Below are 16,981 nucleotides of genomic sequence, written 5' to 3' on the forward strand. Positions count from 1 at the left end.
TACTTTCTTGAGGCTCAACACTGAGAGCAGGTTCTGAGGACTGGATGCATCTGCTCAGCCTTGGCTGTGTGAAACAGCTACGTTTTTGTCCCTGAGGGTTGACTGAGCAGTTGTTTGTGCCAAACTGCAGTGTGCAGTGACCCACTGTGTCTACCCAGATCCAGCAGCATGGCTTTTCCAGTTAAAAACAAACAGAGGCAATGTCTCCCTGTGGTCTTTTTACCACTGACAGCCTTTTATTTATGAGTGGTGTTTTCTCCATCACCTAGGTGGCCAGAGACAACCTCCTTATGGGACATCCTGGGTTCCTGTGGCACTGGGCATTCTCACAGCTCTGGTCACAGCTGTGGCCTTGGCTCTCATTCTCCTTCGAAAAAGAAGAAAGGAAACTCGGTTTGGGTAAGGGAGCTTCCCCTTGTGCTGGTTGCAGAGATCTTTGCTTTCTCCTCTAGTGTGGTTTCTGACTCAATTCAAAAAGCATTGTGGATGGAGTACTTGTGCCCCTTCCTTTGGATAATTGGAGTAGCAGGAGAGTGCCCTTCCTTTGCTTCAAACTGACACCACCCATAGTGCAGGGTTAGAAACCAGCTGGGCTTTATTGCAATATGGGGATACAAACTAGATCAAGGTAACTCTGTAAGTCCTTAGCACTGCTGCTTGAGAGATCCAAAGGGAAAAGACCCACAGATGAATCATCTTTAGTGTTCCTGTGAGATGAGCCCTTCATCCTATGCTGGTTTTCAGAGCAGCAGCTGCTTGTAACCTCCTGGATCACCAGGAAAGCCACCTTTCCATCCCCTCTGACACCTTGCACTGCTGCAAGCAACATTCCCATTCTTTTCAGAGTCTCCCAGACCTCTCTCTCGCAGCATCATCTCTGTTTATGTGACTCCAGCAGCCTGCAGCTTCTCCCAGGTGCTCAGGAGGAGCAATACCCCTCTTCTGGAAGGCTCCCACTCCCTCTAGGCCCATCAGCGAGGCAACACAAACCCATTGTTCCTCCTCTCCAGCTACACCCTGTTGAGTAATCACGGGCCTGTGTGTCTTTTCTGCTTTCTAGCCATGCCTTTGGCAGTGTGGTTGGCAGAGGGGATCCTGCAGTCCATTTCAGAGCTGCCAGGTCTTTCAACAGGGAGGGCCCAGAGCTCATAGAGGCAACACGTAAGTAAAGTGACCTGAAGGACTCTGTGTGAGAAGCTGTGATTGTGTTTGCACCACTCTCTCCATTGGCTTTCCCTGAAACTGGTGGGTTTTTGCATCAAGAACGTGGGAATCATTTACAAGGAGGCTCAGGCACTGCAAATGGCAGAGGTGAAAGGCCACAACTGGTGCTGCCACACTGATTCCATAGCACTTGCTGCTGGCAGCTCCAGTGACTGTGTACATTGGTGCAGGACACACATTTGCCACTCCCCTGCCCCACTTTCACACTGCAGCGACTCCTCTGACTGTCACATTGTGCAACAGTGAGGTAAATGAGCCTTAACAATATCAGCAGTACACCTGAAGCTCTGTGCTGCAAGCATGAACCAGTTACTCCAGTTACCAGTTACTGGAAGGACCGGGAATCTTTAACCTCTCAAACAATAGACTGAGTCCCAGGCATGGCTGGGATCCAGTTTTGTCTCCCAGAGCAGTTAAGACGATCCATTTCTGCCTCCCAGCTGCATGGCTGGCTTAGGATGATGCTCCATCTGCCTCTTGACTTTGCTGGGTTTAGACATCTCTCCATACACTGTAATGACCATAACATGGGACATTTTGACCTTCTCAGCCAGGTACTGTGAGACTTGTACTGTACTTGAGTAGTCTGGGAGACAGTCATTGGAAACTGGTGCATCAGGTGTGTTTAGGGGTGGTGCTATTGTTTCCTTGTGGTGAGGCTAGAGGATGTGGAAGGGAACCCTGTCTTTTGCATGGGTTCCTTACAGTATGAGAATTACCTTGGAGATGAAGATGAGAACAGATGGCTCGAGGTTGTGACAGAGCACTTAAGTATCCCTTGTTTGACTCTTCCTTTGTTCTTTTGCAGTGGAGAGTGTAGGGATCAGTGATGAGCTGAAGACAAAGCTCAAAGATGTCCTAATCCAGGAGCAGCAGTTCACCTTGGGAAGAATGTTGGGCAAAGGTAAGCACCAAAACTGAACAAGAGCAATTACAGGCAGCCTGTTTTCTCTTCTTCTGCTTGCAGATGGCAGTTTGAATGGAACTTTCACTTCTGCTGTTATAAAACACTTCCAAGGTTTAGCATAACTAAGAGGATATTGGCTAAGCCATTCCTGGACCACAGCCCTGCAGAGTGATGGGCTGCAGTGTGCACTCAGCTTTCCAAAGGGCTGTTGGTTCACTGGTGTGAGCTTCTTTCAGAGATGTAAACAGAGATTAAACTGCTCTTTCAACTAAGAAAGTGGTGCTGTAGAATTCCTTCCATGGACATAACCATGCCTCAACCTGTCTGAAGTGCATCATCTCAGTGTTGTCTCAGGTGTCAAACACTCCATCCTCTCAAAGGAAAATGCTGATGCAGTTTCAGATATTCTCAACACCTCAGGTGGTTTGGCTCCAGGTTTTTAGTTTGGGCTCTGCTAAAGGCATATTTGGAACAGGTACTGAATTTTGCTGACACTTTGTCCTCATTACTTCAGGTCCTCAGGAGCTTTTCTGACTGTGGGTCTCCCACACAGGTGCTCATAACAATTTCTCTGAGGTTTTCAGGTCAGGAGAGATGGGTAAAGGTGGGATGCTTCTCACTTCAGCTGAAAGATTGGCCCAGAAGCTCTGTGTGAAAAGATGCTTTTGGGTTTGGATTTCCCAGGTGGCAGGCTGGTGTGCTCACTGCTGAATCACCCTTCCCTGCTCCCCAGCCCCAGGGCAATCTCCAGAAATAAGTGAAAATGTGAAGTGATGGAGCTAAAACCTGAGAGAGAAGCATAAATCAAGGGTCATAAGCAAGAGGAAGCTGAAGGGTTTGGCTTCCTTTTTCTTTGTAAGACTACTTTTGTGTCAGTTTTCGTTGAGCCTTTCCCACTGGGAGCACTCTTCCCCTCCATCCCTCTCTCTTTTGGCTGCAGTGAGGCCCCTGGGGGTGGCCTTGGTGGGAGGCTGCAAGCTGGCAGGACCTGGCCTGTGTTGTCAGCCTCATTCCCCCAACCCCACCTTCAGCACACAGGTTATAAGATAGCATGACTGCATTATCTTGGGCTCTGCTGACTCTGCAGCTGAGCAACAGCTCCATAAGACAGAAGCAGTACAAAATGCCTTTGCTCCTTCCTATTTTCCCCTTTGGTGGTCAGACCCTGTGCTCGTGGTTATTGTGAAATAAGGATGTGCCATACAGCAGTGAAGGACACTGGTGAATAGTTAGTGGAAAGATACTGCTTTTGGGGTAGGTGTCCCAAGTACTGTGTTTTCCTTCCTTTTTCTCAGTACCAGAGTTCCTCCTTTTGGGTTGGGAAAGCAGTTACAAAATGAGGGAGAGCAAATCTAGAGCCAGACCTAATGCAAAGAGGGTGTTTTGCTGTGGTATAAACCCAGGCTGAAGTAACCTGAAGAGGGTTTGAGCAGTTGCATTTCCTCTTGTCTCCCTTTAGGGAACCAGGGTGAACACTCTCTCTTGTGCATTAGCATATCATGCACACACCAGTAGGTGTTCTGTGGTTTGTCATGTCAGCTGTGATTCATAGAAGTCCTCCCCTGAGTTTTGAGAGAGATAAGGCCTGAATGCATCTCAAATGGCTGAGTCCTGGCACCGTCACTCAGCTCTGACAGCTGTCAGCACCCTCATCCAACTGCTGCTCCAGCTGAGAGCCCCTTCCTTCTCTGACCAGAGCCTCACCCAGGCTCATTCCTCATGATATTGCTTCCCTGGAAGCTTGGCATCTCATCTTATACTCTGACTCTGCATTATCCATCTGGTAGCTGATTGCTTGCATCCCTTCTTGTTTTCCTCTGCCTTCTGGCCTGCCAGCACAGTGGCCTCTGTCTCTGCCTCTTCTATGGGCACACACGTGCTGGGAGCTGCTGGCTGGAGCTGCAGCATGAAAACCAAAGCTGGTGGCAGCATTTCTTATGGCTATTCAGATCCTTTGGCAGTGACCCCTGGAGTGAACTTTGCTGTGAATGACACTTTCTTAGCAAGGAGTTGTTCCCTCACTGCTTGCTCTGGTCGTTTCACAGGGGAGTTTGGGTCGGTTCGAGAGGCGCTACTGAAGCTCGATGATGGCTCTTTCCAGAAAGTGGCAGTGAAGATGCTGAAAGGTAAGTGGGAGCAGGGCTACCTGAAAGCCTTAAGGGAACAGAGCTTGGAAAGATTAAACACCATCTGCCCTGTTCTCCGGGAAACATCCCCTTCTGCTCTTTACTCCTCTCCGAGCTTCCCACTCAGCCACTCTCCCCGTGTCGTCTCCCACCCCTTTCATGTCGGTTGTCTTGTAGTGGAAGCCCTTCAGGTAAGGACCTGTACCCCCTTGGTTGCTTGTACAGCACCCAGGATGTGGTGTGTGTGCAACCATAACCAGGTCATAGCTACAGCTGCTTCTGTGCATAGAGGATCTTGTTCAGTTGCTTGATTCATCACAGCACTACGCCGTGTGGCACAGCTCAGACAGGTTTGGTTTGCCCTGTTAATTCAGCAGTGAAAGACACTGTTCCTCCCAGCAGAGATCCTAGAATAAACAGGAGAGTGTTTGGGCTGAACTAGCAACAGGCTAATTCATCCCAGGCATGCTTGGCTGAGTAGTCAAACTCCATTCTGATTTGTCATTTGATGAGTGTACATAGCAAAGGCAGCTAACACATTCCTCAGGCAGAAGCTTATGACCAGAAAAGCAATTAATAGATGGCCATAAGTCAAAGCAAGCATGTGCATATATGTCTGTATATGTGTGTTAACCTAAGTCATTTCACCTCTGTTGTCTGTAAGGCAAAAACCAACTGTGACTGGCTTAAAGCAGAGTCACAGTCACCTCTGGAGCTGAGTTTGGCAGCCACAGTTTGTATTAAACGTACTAGCACCACACCAGTGTCAGTTGCATCATTTTATCCAGCTCCAGTAATAATTCTAATCAGTTTGCAAGCTTTTGTGTAGTCAGGCTGTCTGCTCTCATGCATCTAACTTGGAAAGTCTCTGTCAGCCTCCAGAGGCACCTTCCTTTTTCCATTGCCTGTAAAAAGGGAATCAACTGTCGTCTTCCAAATCCTACTCAAATGACTTGCCTAAAGCAGAGTGTGAATACTCCCCTGTGGGTCCAGGTCTGATCTTACTGACAGACTCACTCCTGCTGAATTCAGCAGCAGCAGTGGGGGAAGTAGTCCACTGGGCCAGTTCCTGGTTATACATGTTGATACACTTCCATAATGGAGTGATAGCAACAAGGAGGAATCTCCTCCAAGTCTGTGCTGCTGTGTGTCGCTGCTGAAGCTGATCAAAGTTGTCCAGTAGTGTGGTTGTTTAAGCCAATCTCAGACTCAGTTGTGCTAAGAGACGAAAAGTGTTGATCTTGCCTGCCATCCTTATGAGAGATGAGTTGAGCTCTGCTGTGCCAGCCAGAGGCTCCAGGCCACCTCCTCAGTTCCCCTTTAATTTCATGTGACACTGTAGTTCAGGGCCTTTTAGTTAACAAATTCTTACATCTCCAACCCACACATGACTTGCAAGGCTTCCAAGGGAAGTTGTTACTGAAAAAAGAGCTGCTAACCAGCAGGTCTTTATTCTGCCAAGAGCCAATTTGCCAGACATCTCTGATGTGTGCTTGGTGCCACCTCTCCCAGGGGGTGTCGAGCCCTGTTTTGTTGTAAACCACCTCAGCTAGCTGTAGATCTGAGAGGATGTGCTCTGCCACAAAGAGCAAGCTTCTGATAATGCTTGTCTGTGAAGTCCCTTGGAGCCAGCCACAGAGGAGGGAGACTCACAGTCACTTTTTCCCTAGCTGACATCTTCACCTCGACCGACATTGAGGAGTTCCTGCGAGAGGCTGCGTGCATGAAGGAGTTTGACCACCCACACGTCACCAAACTCATTGGTAAGGCAGCACTGCTGCTTGTGCCACAGTGCACCTCCTGTTCCTGCCCCATCCCCTGCTGCTTGTCCCACTGCAGTGCCCCTGCAGCCACCTCTCTGCTGCCTGGAGTCCTGCATATCGCCAGCATTGCTCCCTCCCAGGCCTGTGCAAGGCCAGTCATGGCCTGTGCAAGTGCTCACAACACTTGCCCTCATACACTGGAAATAAGCAGCTTTTATTCAAGCCACTTCTTTGCTTCTTGCAAATAGTACAGAGAGAGGGTTTTTTCTGGCTTGAGATGGGTTTAAACTGCTGTGAGATGTAGATGGGTGGGTCAGCAGACAAAAACAGAGGGAGGGAGGATTGTGCCTTTCCAAAATATTGAGTAAGAGGCAAGACATCTGTGGGTGGGCACCACAGAAAATGGGTGATTTCCAGAGTGTGGAGATTGCTCTGCAGAGCCTGGGGTTTGAGGCTGCTCTGGAGTGATACTGGGAGTGTTTGCAGCTGGTCCTGCCAGGAGAAACACGACAGCTGGTCCTGCAAGGCAAACGGGCTGCCCAGGGAGGTGGGGGAGCCACCATCCCTGAAGATATTTGAAAGGCACGTAGCTGAGGAGCTGAGGGACGTGGTTTAGTGGTGGGCTGGGCAGTGTGAGGTTAGTGGCTGGTCTTTTCCAAGCAAAAGGACTCTCTGGTTCTAGGAGAGCAGAGAGGCACCAGGCACTTAGAGAATAGGGTTGAGAGGTACCTTAACCCCTCCTGGCGTGAAGGAGCTTGGAGCGTGGAACATACCTGTCAAAACTGCACATTTCCCCCAAGTTTGTAAGGGAGAGGCCCATCAGCCTGTAGGACTGCCCTTGGGATTGGTGTGTTTGCCAACAGCCCTTTGCTGTGTGTGTGTCCTCACTAGGAGTCAGCCTCCGGAGCCGTCCCAAGGGCCGCCTCCCCATTCCCATGGTGATCCTTCCCTTCATGAAGCACGGGGACCTGCACGCCTTCCTGCTGATGTCCCGCCTTGGGGAACACCCTTTTGTAAGTCTCCTTCTCTCAGGCAATGCAGGCACACCTGGATTTTAATACCAGAGGGAGCTGTGAGCTGGGGTGTTGGGGTGTTGAGGACCAGCTCCTCCGTGCCATCCCTCCTCTCTCCCCCAGCCCCCCTCAGCAAGCCACGCAGCAGATCTTGCAGTTTCCATGGGCCTGCTTGAAAGTTCCCAAGGACAGAGCTTTTAAAACTGGGATTTCTTTCAGAACTTGCCTGTTCAGACACTCCTGAAGTTCATGATTGACATTGCCAGTGGGATGGAGTACCTGAGCTCCAAAAACTTCATACACAGGGACCTGGCAGCTCGCAACTGCATGTAAGTGACCCGGGAGGTTGGAGAGAAATGAAAGACCAGGGGGAGGGATGATGAGCCTTTCATGTGACAGAAGTGACTGTAGGCATAGAGGAGCCACAGGGGTGGAGGGATGTGGTGGTGGTGGTGGTGCTGGGAGCAGCCAGCAGCTCTTAACGTCCCCCTGAGCTCCCAAACAGACCCTGTTTATAAGGAGCTTTTCCATCGTTGGTCTGCACAGAGCTGGTTACAATATGTGTTTGCAATTAGTCACTCTAATGGCTGTGTGTCAGCGTGGGCTACTTGCTCTGCAGTGTAATGTAACCACCAGAAGGAAATGGGTTTGGCTGTGTGAGGAGAAAGGAGCTTTCATTGTAGCCTGAAGTCTGTATTCCTTGTGTCTATTTTGAGCACTTGACTGTCACGACAGGAGCAGTGTGGAACTTCCCTGAAAGCTGGAGAAGGCCTTTAGACATAGTTCCACGGTGAATACACTCTGCAGCCCCACATCTTGTCCCCAGACTGCCTCCCCTGCTTTGAAGGGGAGAAGACTTCTTTTCTATCCTTCCCCCTCTGCTTCTCCCCTGAGAACAGAGTGAGGAACGACCCATTCTGGCAGGCAGAACTCTTCCTGGGAACAAAACCACAGCAACTGCTGAAATCTGCAGAGAGACGGATTTCCAAAGGCATTTGCTGGTCCAGATGTACAGACAGGAGCCTGGTAGCCACGATGAGAAGGGATGTGTCACCCTGCTTTGGCACTTAGGAGAAAGCCACACTGGTTTCCTGGCTTTAAGCACGTGGAAAACACAGGCACAGCAGAGGAAGCTGCAGGCCTGTCAGCACATCTGCTGGGGAGAGCACTGCAGCTGTCCTCTGGCAATCTTGGGAACCAGAGAAAGTGTCTGAGTTCACCTCATAGCAGAGTTGACCATCTGGGCATAGCCATTGCCTTGCTTCCTTAGCCCCAGTTACCTTCCCCTTAGGCCCACAGAAGTGGTTTGAGGCTGCTGAACTATTTCACCTTGGCCATCGAGTAGGTGAAGTCATTCTCCTTCTGGTGAACTCCATCCCTCACTTCCCCAGATAGAACTCTGGGGTGGTTTTTTTTGCCTGAGGTGTCCCAAGAGATGCTTTCCTCAGTGATGACAACTTCCCCTTAGGTTGGATGAGAACATGAACGTGAGTGTTGCAGACTTCGGGCTTTCGAAGAAGATCTACAGCGGGGATTACTACCGTCAGGGCTGTGCCTCCAAGCTGCCAGTGAAGTGGCTTGCTCTGGAAAGTCTGGCAGATAATCTGTACACAACACACAGTGATGTGGTGAGTTTGGCTCTGCTGCACCTGGGGACTGCTTCCATCCCTGCTGATGGGGAGGAATCCTCCTGTATTCACTGAGGGTGGGAGAGTGCCCTGGCGATAGGGAGCTTGCCTCGTGTTGGAGGGACGGTGCTGCCTCTGCCTTGGGGGCTGTCAGAAATACATGTGAATGGTGCATGGCAGAAGCTATGAACCCTTCTCCTCTTGTCCTTTGGTCCTTCATTTTCCACTGCCTATCCCCATCTTCTCCTTTGCCCCTGAGGTGTGAGGCTGGACCCATCCATCTGAAGTTTTCGCTTCCTTTCCCTCTGTGTTTGTTTGATGGGGGGGTTTTTTACACCTTCTGATACCTTCATCCCTCTTCCTTTTGCTGCTTTGTGACCTGGTTCCCCGCTAGTTTTGTCCTTTGAGCCCGTGGACTCGCCTTTCCCAGTTCATCCATGTCACAGTGTCCCTGAAGGGGTCACCAGGAGTGCCTTGTAACTTGGCTGACTCTTGCAGTGCGGAGCACAAACGAACGTGAGCGAGAAGTCGTTTGTTCCTTGCCTCGCCTGTTGCCCAACCTCAGCTCTCATTTGTGCCTCCGTGGTTCCAGTAACTCAGGATCTGCCTGATTTGTGAGCCCCAAACCAAAAGCCCCTTTTGTGGGAACTGCAGAACTGATCCTGCATGCCTTAAAGCACCACGAGTAGGAGATGCCTGAGAGAGGTCTGTGGGTGGAAGACAGCAGTAGCTCCCAAATGCTCCCCTGCCTCTCTGCAGGATGGAGCCAGGCAGGGCCTTCAGCTGTCTCCCAAGACCATTCCTCAGCATCAGCAGCATCTGATGGGCAGTTGCTTTGTTTTTCTAGCCAGGATTTGGACAGTCCTTGCATCACTGCCGCTCATGTGACGTTCCCCTGACACACTGAGGCCCCCACCCCGGCGAGCAGGGAGCTGCCTGTTCACTTGTTCTGTTTGCTATTCCCTTTCAGTGGGCCTTTGGGGTGACCATGTGGGAGATTGTGACCAGAGGACAAACCCCTTATGCTGGCATTGAGAATGCAGAAATCTACAACTACCTCATCAGTGGGAACAGGCTGAAGCAGCCGCCCGAGTGCCTGGAAGATGTGTGAGTCCTGCCTCCCCCTGCTGACGTGTGATCCCCTGAGAGGTCAGGCTGGCTGGGATGCTGATCTGAACCTGTCCACTTTCCAGCACGCAGAGGCATTCACCAGAAGGCTTCTGGGTTAGCTACCAGATACTCTGGGCTGGCAGAGCTCCCTGGAAGCTGTGGTAGCTGCACGAGCAGATAACTTGGCTCAAGGGTTTAAACAGCGTTAACATTAGCAGCTCTTGGCTTTGTGGGAGCTGTAGCTGTGTTTCCAGACATTGGCTGCTCCCCACCTTCTCAGGCCAGCACCTGAGCACAGAGATGAGTTTCATGGCACAGCCTGAGGGCTGGACACAAAAGCTGCCTTGCAAGTCTGTGAGCAGACTGGATTGCAGAGGCAGTGGCCTGCAGGTGTCTTTCAAAGCTTGGTCCAGTTTGCAAACCTGGACCTTCTGCTCTCACAGAAGTAGCAGGATGAAAGAGAAGAGATGGGAGGAGCTCAGGTTCTGTAGGTCACTGTCCCTCCTGATATTACATGTGGAAGCAGAACTGGGACGACCTTGCAGTTGTGGCCTCAGACATGTTGGTGCTGTCAGGGAGGACTCAGGCAGGCCAGAGGGGAGCTGGCAGCTGCCTGCTGCAGCCTGTGCTCCTGCCTCAGTCCTGTGGCCAACACACCATCCGTGGCCAGCGGCGTGTGTGGAATGTTTGCCCAGGAACCTTTGCTCCCTGAGTGGTGGCTGGAGCCTCCTACAGTCCCCACACAAGGCTGAAGTCCCCCAGGGAGTGTTACCATAACTTCTGCCAGGGTGAAAGCTTCCTGGGCAAGGTGAAACCATTTCACTGAGTGCCCGAGCAAGTCCTTTTCCTCTGTGTCATGCCCAAAGCAAGGCATAACCACCGTGAGAACCAACGTCCGTGGCCTGGACAACATGCAGTCCTCTTTCCTCCCCGTCCCCTCCTGCTCTGATGGTGGGCTGTTTTATATGGTTTCCTTTCTCCAGCCTTTTTTTCCACGTAGGGAATAAACTTTAAGTGCAAGTGCTGCAGTTCATTCTGTGTCTGCCATCCTGGCTGCTGGGAGGAGCCTGGGCTCCGAGCTGAGGGGCTCATGGCCACAGCATGTTACAGATGCCACGAGCGCAGAAGAGATCCAAAAACGTGCCAGGCGTTGAAGAAAGATCCATCAAAAGCCACTAAAAAGACACAACCCCCATTTGAGAGGCCCTTGAGCTACAGGTTATTGAGACCTGAGGGAATATACCAGAAGAATCTCACTGCGGTGCCCACCCTGAGCTTATCTGCTCTCCCCAAGGTGGCCCTGCTCTGGCAGGGGGGTTGCACTGGATGAGCTCCCCAGGTCCCTTCCAGCCCTTCAGACTCCGTGTCTCTGTGACTTTGGGGATGATTCAATACAGCCAGGGGTTTTCTGCCTTTCTTTCAGATGAACTCTTGCTGCTTGCCTGCGAGGGTAGAAGCAAGTGCTTCATTTGGTGACCCAGAACAGCAAGTTTGTGTTTTATCTGGGACATGCAGAGTTACTTCTGCTGTTTATGGGGGATGTAAATCAGGATTAAGGCGACTGAACCGTATAAGCTTTCTGTAAAACCAGTGTGAGATCAAAACCAGTCTGGCAAAGCTGGTCCCAAGCAAAGGCCACACCAAGTTAAACAAAAGCTGCCACTAAATGCTTTGTTTGCCAGCAAAGGCCAGATCGGATTTTTTCCCACTTACAAGTTGAACTGAGGTTGGTTTGTCTGCTGTGCTTTTGGGTGCCAGCACTGTGCTTTGTCCCCGTTCCCTGCAGAACTGGCAACAATAATGCCATAGGAATGCAGCTGCCAGCCTGGTGGGTGATGCACAAAGAGGGGGAGGACGATGGCTCTGGCCCTGCTCCAGCCCAGGGGCCGGAGGGAGCTCAGCCAGCGTGGCCTCTGGGCAGCAGAGCTCCTGCCTGAGCACAGGCCATGGGAGCCAGCCACTGCTCACACTGGCCCTGGGGCAACCAGAGCTGAGGTGGCCAGTGAAACCCCAGGAGGAGTGTTGCAGGACAGGGCCTGGGGCGAGTCCTGGCCGCTCCAGCCCTGCTCTGTGGGCTGTGCAGCTGCTGCCTGTTCCCTCCACAGCCCTCTACACAAACCCACTGCCTTCCTCCAGTCACCAGTGGCACCACCTCCCTCACACCAGAGCACTGGGAGCAGAACTTGGCCCAGGCTGCCCAGATGGGCTGTGGAGGCTCCTTCTCTGGGGACACTCAACCCCAGCTGGATGAGCCCCTGTGTGCCCTGCTCTAGGTGGTGCTGCCCTGGCAGGGGGGTTGCACTGGCTGAGCTTTGCAGCTCCCTTCCAGCCCCTGAGGCTGTGTGCTACACAGAGCAGCTGTTGGGAGGGGCAGGGGGTGGCTGCTCTGCATCTCAGCGCTCTTGTCTCTCTCTCTGCTTTGCAGCTACGATCTCATGTGCAGATGTTGGCACCCTGAGCCCAAGCTACGCCCCAGCTTCGGAGTGCTCCGCTCTCAGCTGGAAATGATTCGGGGCAGGATGTCCACACTCTCTTCCAGCCAAGATCCTCTCTATGTCAACATTGGGAAGGACAAAGAGGTGTCTGGGAGTGAGCCTGCCCTGCACTCCCCGTTGGGAGCCACGGACGCTGACGAGAGCGTCGCTGGGGCAGCCGCCGCTGTCACGAGTGACTATCGCTACATCATGAGCCCCTTGTGCCTTGGAGACGATGCCGAGGGTGAACGGCACCCAGATGGGCAGGAAGGGGAGGACAAAAGCCTTCTGTGTGAGCTGGAGGCTGCAGGAGAGAGGAGCTGTTAGCCTGTACATAGCAGTGCCACTCCGCTTCCCCAGGCTGGGGCACGCGCCGGGTCTGCAACGGCTTCGAGAGCTCTGGGGCAGCTTCTGTGGCTTTCACCCCGTGGGTGGGCTGCAGTGGTGGGGCAGCCTGGGAGGGCTGCAGCCCCGTGGCCTTGAGGGAGGGGGGCAGCAGGGTCACAGGCTGACGGTGTCCCGTTGAAAGCCGGGGCAGGCGGAGTCTCTGCTCTGCTCCTTCTCGCTGGTGGCTGGAGCAGAGCTGAATACACCTTCTGTTCAGTCAGTGCTTGCTCTTGTGTAGGTGTCGTCTTCTGCCCTGTCTGTGTGACTTTGGGACTGGTACCTCTGTAAACACTAGCGGGTGTTTGGACGAGAGGGCGGAATCCTGCGGGCGTGCCCTCAGCAGTGCTGCCTCCACTCCGTGCCTGACCTCTGGTTCTCAGACTGAGCTGCTGGATCTGCTTCTCCCCAGCTCTGAAGCCCAACACCCGGCTTTTCCACGCAGTGACACCTGCTGCTTCCTGGCTCTGGGGCCCCTGAGGAGTTTCAGACGTTTTGGTGAGCCGTGAGCCTAGGAACAACAAAGGAAGCTCAGCATCCCTCTTCGCCCCATGTACCTCTCTTGTGTCTTTGTCCTCAGCTTGGTGCTGGCTGGAGCCTGCCCAGGCTTGCAGCTGGCATTCACATGTGAAGGGAGGGACAGCAGCTGGCGTGGGGAGGACAGGACCCAGCTTCAAAGAGACAGAAACAAAACTGTGCCACCAGTGAGGGGAAGCAGTGCTAATGAGCAGAGTGCTGCCCTCCAGGAGAGGAAGGACACGGCTTAGACACAGAGGGACAGACTTGCTGCGGTTTCAGCAGGCACAGGATTCAGCATTTGCTTTCAAATAGGATTCATTTGATCTTCCTCTTCTCACAGTCCTGTGGCTTTCTCCAGTAACCGAGTGCTGTGGCTGCTGCAGCGAAGGTGTGAAATGGGCTTGTGAGGAGCTGTCTGGGAGAGAAGAACCCTCACAGTGAGAAAGCCTGAGAACCACCAGCCTTCCTGGTTGAGAAGGTCTTCTGGCATGCTGTGAAAGTCCCACCAGAACACAGACTGGTTGTCACTGCAGCCTTCCAGACAGGGCAACGTGAATGGTGTTGCTCTGTTGGGGTTGTGCTTCGTTCCCCAGTCAGCATGTGTGCCTCACGAGCCCTGCAAGCCCTCCTGTGGGGCTCAGCCATGTACTGTTCTACTGTAAATCAGCGTTAGTTTCGTGCAGTGGTTCCCAGCCAGGAGCTGCAGTGATGTCCTACTCTACTTACCCCAAGTATTTGCTAGATGATCCTCTTCTTTTTCCTTCCCCTTATTTCCAGTGGGCTGGGCAGTATCACAGCCCTTGGGCTTGCACACTGCTCTTCCTCAGAAACAAGTACCACAAATGCTGAGTTGGGACCAAGTAAGTCAAAGGAGGCTGCAGCCTTGGTGTCAGAGCACTCCACCCTTCCATGACAGGCTTTGCTTAGCCTCAGGTTCAGGGCTTGACCGCCCCATTCAGGCCCCGTTTCAGCCCTTAGAACGCTTCCCAGGGAAGGGGCATTTCAGCTGGGGCCTTGGGCAGGGCTGTCCTGTCTGTAAAGCTTCCTGCTGAACACCAGTGTCCCACAGATGCCTCCAGAAGTCCCTGAGGGCTTCTCAGTGGCAGGTACAAACTGCACCCTCCTACACCCAGGGCTGCTTCCCCTCCACGTGGCTGGAACCGCTGTCAGCCAGGGGTGAGAAGGTAGCAGCTAACAAGGGGTAAGACAGCCTGCCCCTGGAAGGGCACGCTCCCTCCAGCTGCCTGGGAGGCTCAGATGTACACACACAGCCCCTGTGGGAAGCATGTCTTTAGTTTTTAATGCATTTTTTACTAATAAAACCTGTACTGTGTCCGAGTTGCAGCCTCTTGTGTGGGCAGAGGGTGCTCACTCCCTGCCCACCATGCCATCCTTCCAGCTGCAAGAGCCCTTTCAGCCCATGGGGTGCAGCCTCTGCCCCAGCCCCACCACCCACCAGCCCATTGCCCCCAGTGCAGCGCCCACCCGGCTCTGAAACCCCTGCAGGGACGGTGGCTCCAGCAGCTCCCTGGGCAGCTGTTCCAATGCCTCACAACCCAGCCTCAGCTGCAAGCCATCCTCCCTTCACCATGAGGCAGAGAGCGCCTTTGGCCTCCCCAGCTGGCACTTACTCTGCACTGCTCCAACCTTTTCAGCCAGTGAAGAGCAGGAGTGGGTGGGCACGGGCTGGCAGTTGGTCCCACAAAGCTGGGCTCTGTGGGCACTGACTGGGACGTGCTGCCTCCTGCCTGCACACACAAAGCCTCTGCATCAGTTCCTCCCTGGAGCCCGGTGCCCATCCCAGCTGCAGTGCTCTCTGGAGAAGGGAGGCTCGGAGGAGGTGGCTAAAACTCAGCTGCTGAGTCAAACGTTCCGAGCACAACATGAAAGAGCCCCTGGATTTGCAGCTCGGAAGAGAAGAAAGCGACGGTGCGCCTCAGGCTTTTGTTCCCAGGCTGCAAGCAGCACGTTGCACGCCCTCTGCCTGCCAGCTCACGCTCAGAGCAGGAGGGATGCTTAAACCCCCATCTGCAATGCAGGAGAAGTGACTTTCCCGAGCACCGTGCAGCTGCTTTGCTCCGTGTTTTAAGGTGCCGTTGCCCAGTGATGTCCCTTGGATGTGGCTCAAACGGTGATTTAATGCTTGTGCACACAAGCCTGGTCAGAGCAGGTACAGACGAGGCTGGGTTGTGGGTGGGAGAAGCGATGCCAGAAGAGCCTGGTGAGAAATGAGGGAGGGAAGGAGATTTTAACATGGGGACAGATGGGGTGAGCTCCACAGACAGCAAACAAAGGAGCCTGGAAGCAGAGATGGGGAATTCTAGATGTGAAAACCTCGAGCAGAGAAGGCAGGGGGCTGAGGTGGGGGCTGGCTTTGTGTCTTGCTGAAGGGGGAGATGCTGTGGTCCAGCTCAGGTGCCCTGCAGCATGTTGCTCTTGGGTGGTGAAGAGGCTGTCCTGGCTCTGGGGCACTGGGCAGCTCCTGGGGCCCTGACCCCAGGGCAGCTTCAGCCCAGCTGTTCTGATTTAGGCACTCATCTGGCGTGTAGTTTCCCCTCTAAACCAAACAGTTCCTCCACAATCACCTTTTGTTCCCCCCCATTGCCCCCTGCCAGTGCAGTCCCTGCCCTCCTGCCAAGCAGCAGCCCTGCCCCATCCCCTGCAGTGGCACAGCCCCCCTCCTGCTGCAGCAGTGCCTGTGCCACACAGTGAGCCTGGGCACACACTGCCTCCATCCACACCTCCCTGGGGGTGGGACGGGGTCTCCTCCCTCCTCACACAGCTCTTGGATGTGGGGCTGCCCCTGCAGAGCGAGGAGCAGCGTGCTGGGGGCTCAGCAGCCACTTGCACTGTGTCATGTACCTCCGAGCTAAGGCACGGCTACCCTGGGACCTGCCACTCGCCTTCTTGACCTGTGTGGGGAGTCTTGCAGTCAGTGAAAACACTCCCTGAAGGTGAATGTGACTAGTTTGGAGTAGCAGTCTGGGGCTGGCTGAGCAGAGGAAGGAACGGTATTCACCCCTGGGTAATCTGCTGCCGTCCATTCTGGTTTGCTTGCAGTTGGCATCCTCCCCTGATGCCCCACAGCCACCAACTTTCTGCAAGCTCTTGGGGTTTTTTTAACCAGGAGTTCCTGTGAGGGACTGTCAGACTCTTTGTGCTCCCTTAAAACAGCTGTTCTCCAACCCCTGGGAGCAAAGGAAGCCTGGTCCCCCCTCCCCCTGGTCCAAGCCTTGGGGGAGGGTTGCCCCTGGTTAAGGTACTTGCACAGACCTTTTCCCTCGGTGTCTGGTGTCTGCTGGGAAGGCAGGGAGTTTCCATCTGCAGTGAAGGGACGGATGTGGCACTACCAGGGTCTGCCACACACGGCCTCTTCTCAGCCAACTAAGTCCCAGCAAGTTCAGAGCTCCAGCTTGCCACCGCGTCTGCCTGGCAGAACAGTGCATTCAGAAGCTACCGGGGCCAACACGTGCAGCTGGTGATCACAGCGCCTTGTTACCTGGGAAACTCAGCTCAGAAGCAGTTACTTAGCCCAAGAACAGAAAAGAGTGAGGGACATGGGGTTGGGTTGCATTGGCTGTCTCACATGATGAATCAGACCTCGACTGGCCCGAGCTCCCTGACAAAACAGACACGGTCGGCTCCTCTGGGTCCTCCAGCTCCAGCCACACTCGACTCAGCCCCGAGGGCTGCACAAACAGAACAGCTCTTGGTCAGGTTTGACCACAAGAGGTGAGATGAGGAGCTGGCTGTTTCACACTTGCTGCCTCCCACCAAGCTTTCCAGGCAGGGCCATGGCTGAGGCTTGGGAGGTATCTAACCAGCTTTTGTTT

At 53.5% G+C, this 16,981-nt stretch overlaps 1 protein-coding gene across 2 annotated transcripts in view; it reads left to right on the plus strand.

Annotated features, from left to right (window-relative positions):
* TYRO3 (TYRO3 protein tyrosine kinase) overlaps positions 1 to 14,486 on the plus strand; it is a 41,394-nt gene extending 26,908 nt beyond the window's left edge. Inside the window, exons 10-19 of one of the 2 annotated variants that reach the window (XM_061998172.1) lie at positions 270 to 399; positions 1,061 to 1,161; positions 2,033 to 2,128; positions 4,177 to 4,257; positions 5,928 to 6,020; positions 6,912 to 7,033; positions 7,253 to 7,362; positions 8,502 to 8,661; positions 9,632 to 9,810; positions 12,197 to 12,256. In XM_061998172.1, coding sequence (XP_061854156.1) covers positions 270 to 399; positions 1,061 to 1,161; positions 2,033 to 2,128; positions 4,177 to 4,257; positions 5,928 to 6,020; positions 6,912 to 7,033; positions 7,253 to 7,362; positions 8,502 to 8,661; positions 9,632 to 9,772 — 1,034 coding nt within the window. In that variant the 3' untranslated portion in view covers positions 9,773 to 9,810; positions 12,197 to 12,256. Of the gene's footprint in view, positions 1 to 269; positions 400 to 1,060; positions 1,162 to 2,032; positions 2,129 to 4,176; positions 4,258 to 5,927; positions 6,021 to 6,911; positions 7,034 to 7,252; positions 7,363 to 8,501; positions 8,662 to 9,631; positions 9,811 to 12,196 lie in introns of both variants that reach the window. The other variant, XM_061998171.1, reaches the window with a different exon arrangement.
* The last annotated feature ends 2,495 nt before the right edge of the window (positions 14,487 to 16,981 follow it).

This window comes from Colius striatus, chromosome 6 (genome assembly GCF_028858725.1).
Source record: "Colius striatus isolate bColStr4 chromosome 6, bColStr4.1.hap1, whole genome shotgun sequence".
Taxonomy (NCBI): domain Eukaryota; kingdom Metazoa; phylum Chordata; class Aves; order Coliiformes; family Coliidae; genus Colius; species Colius striatus.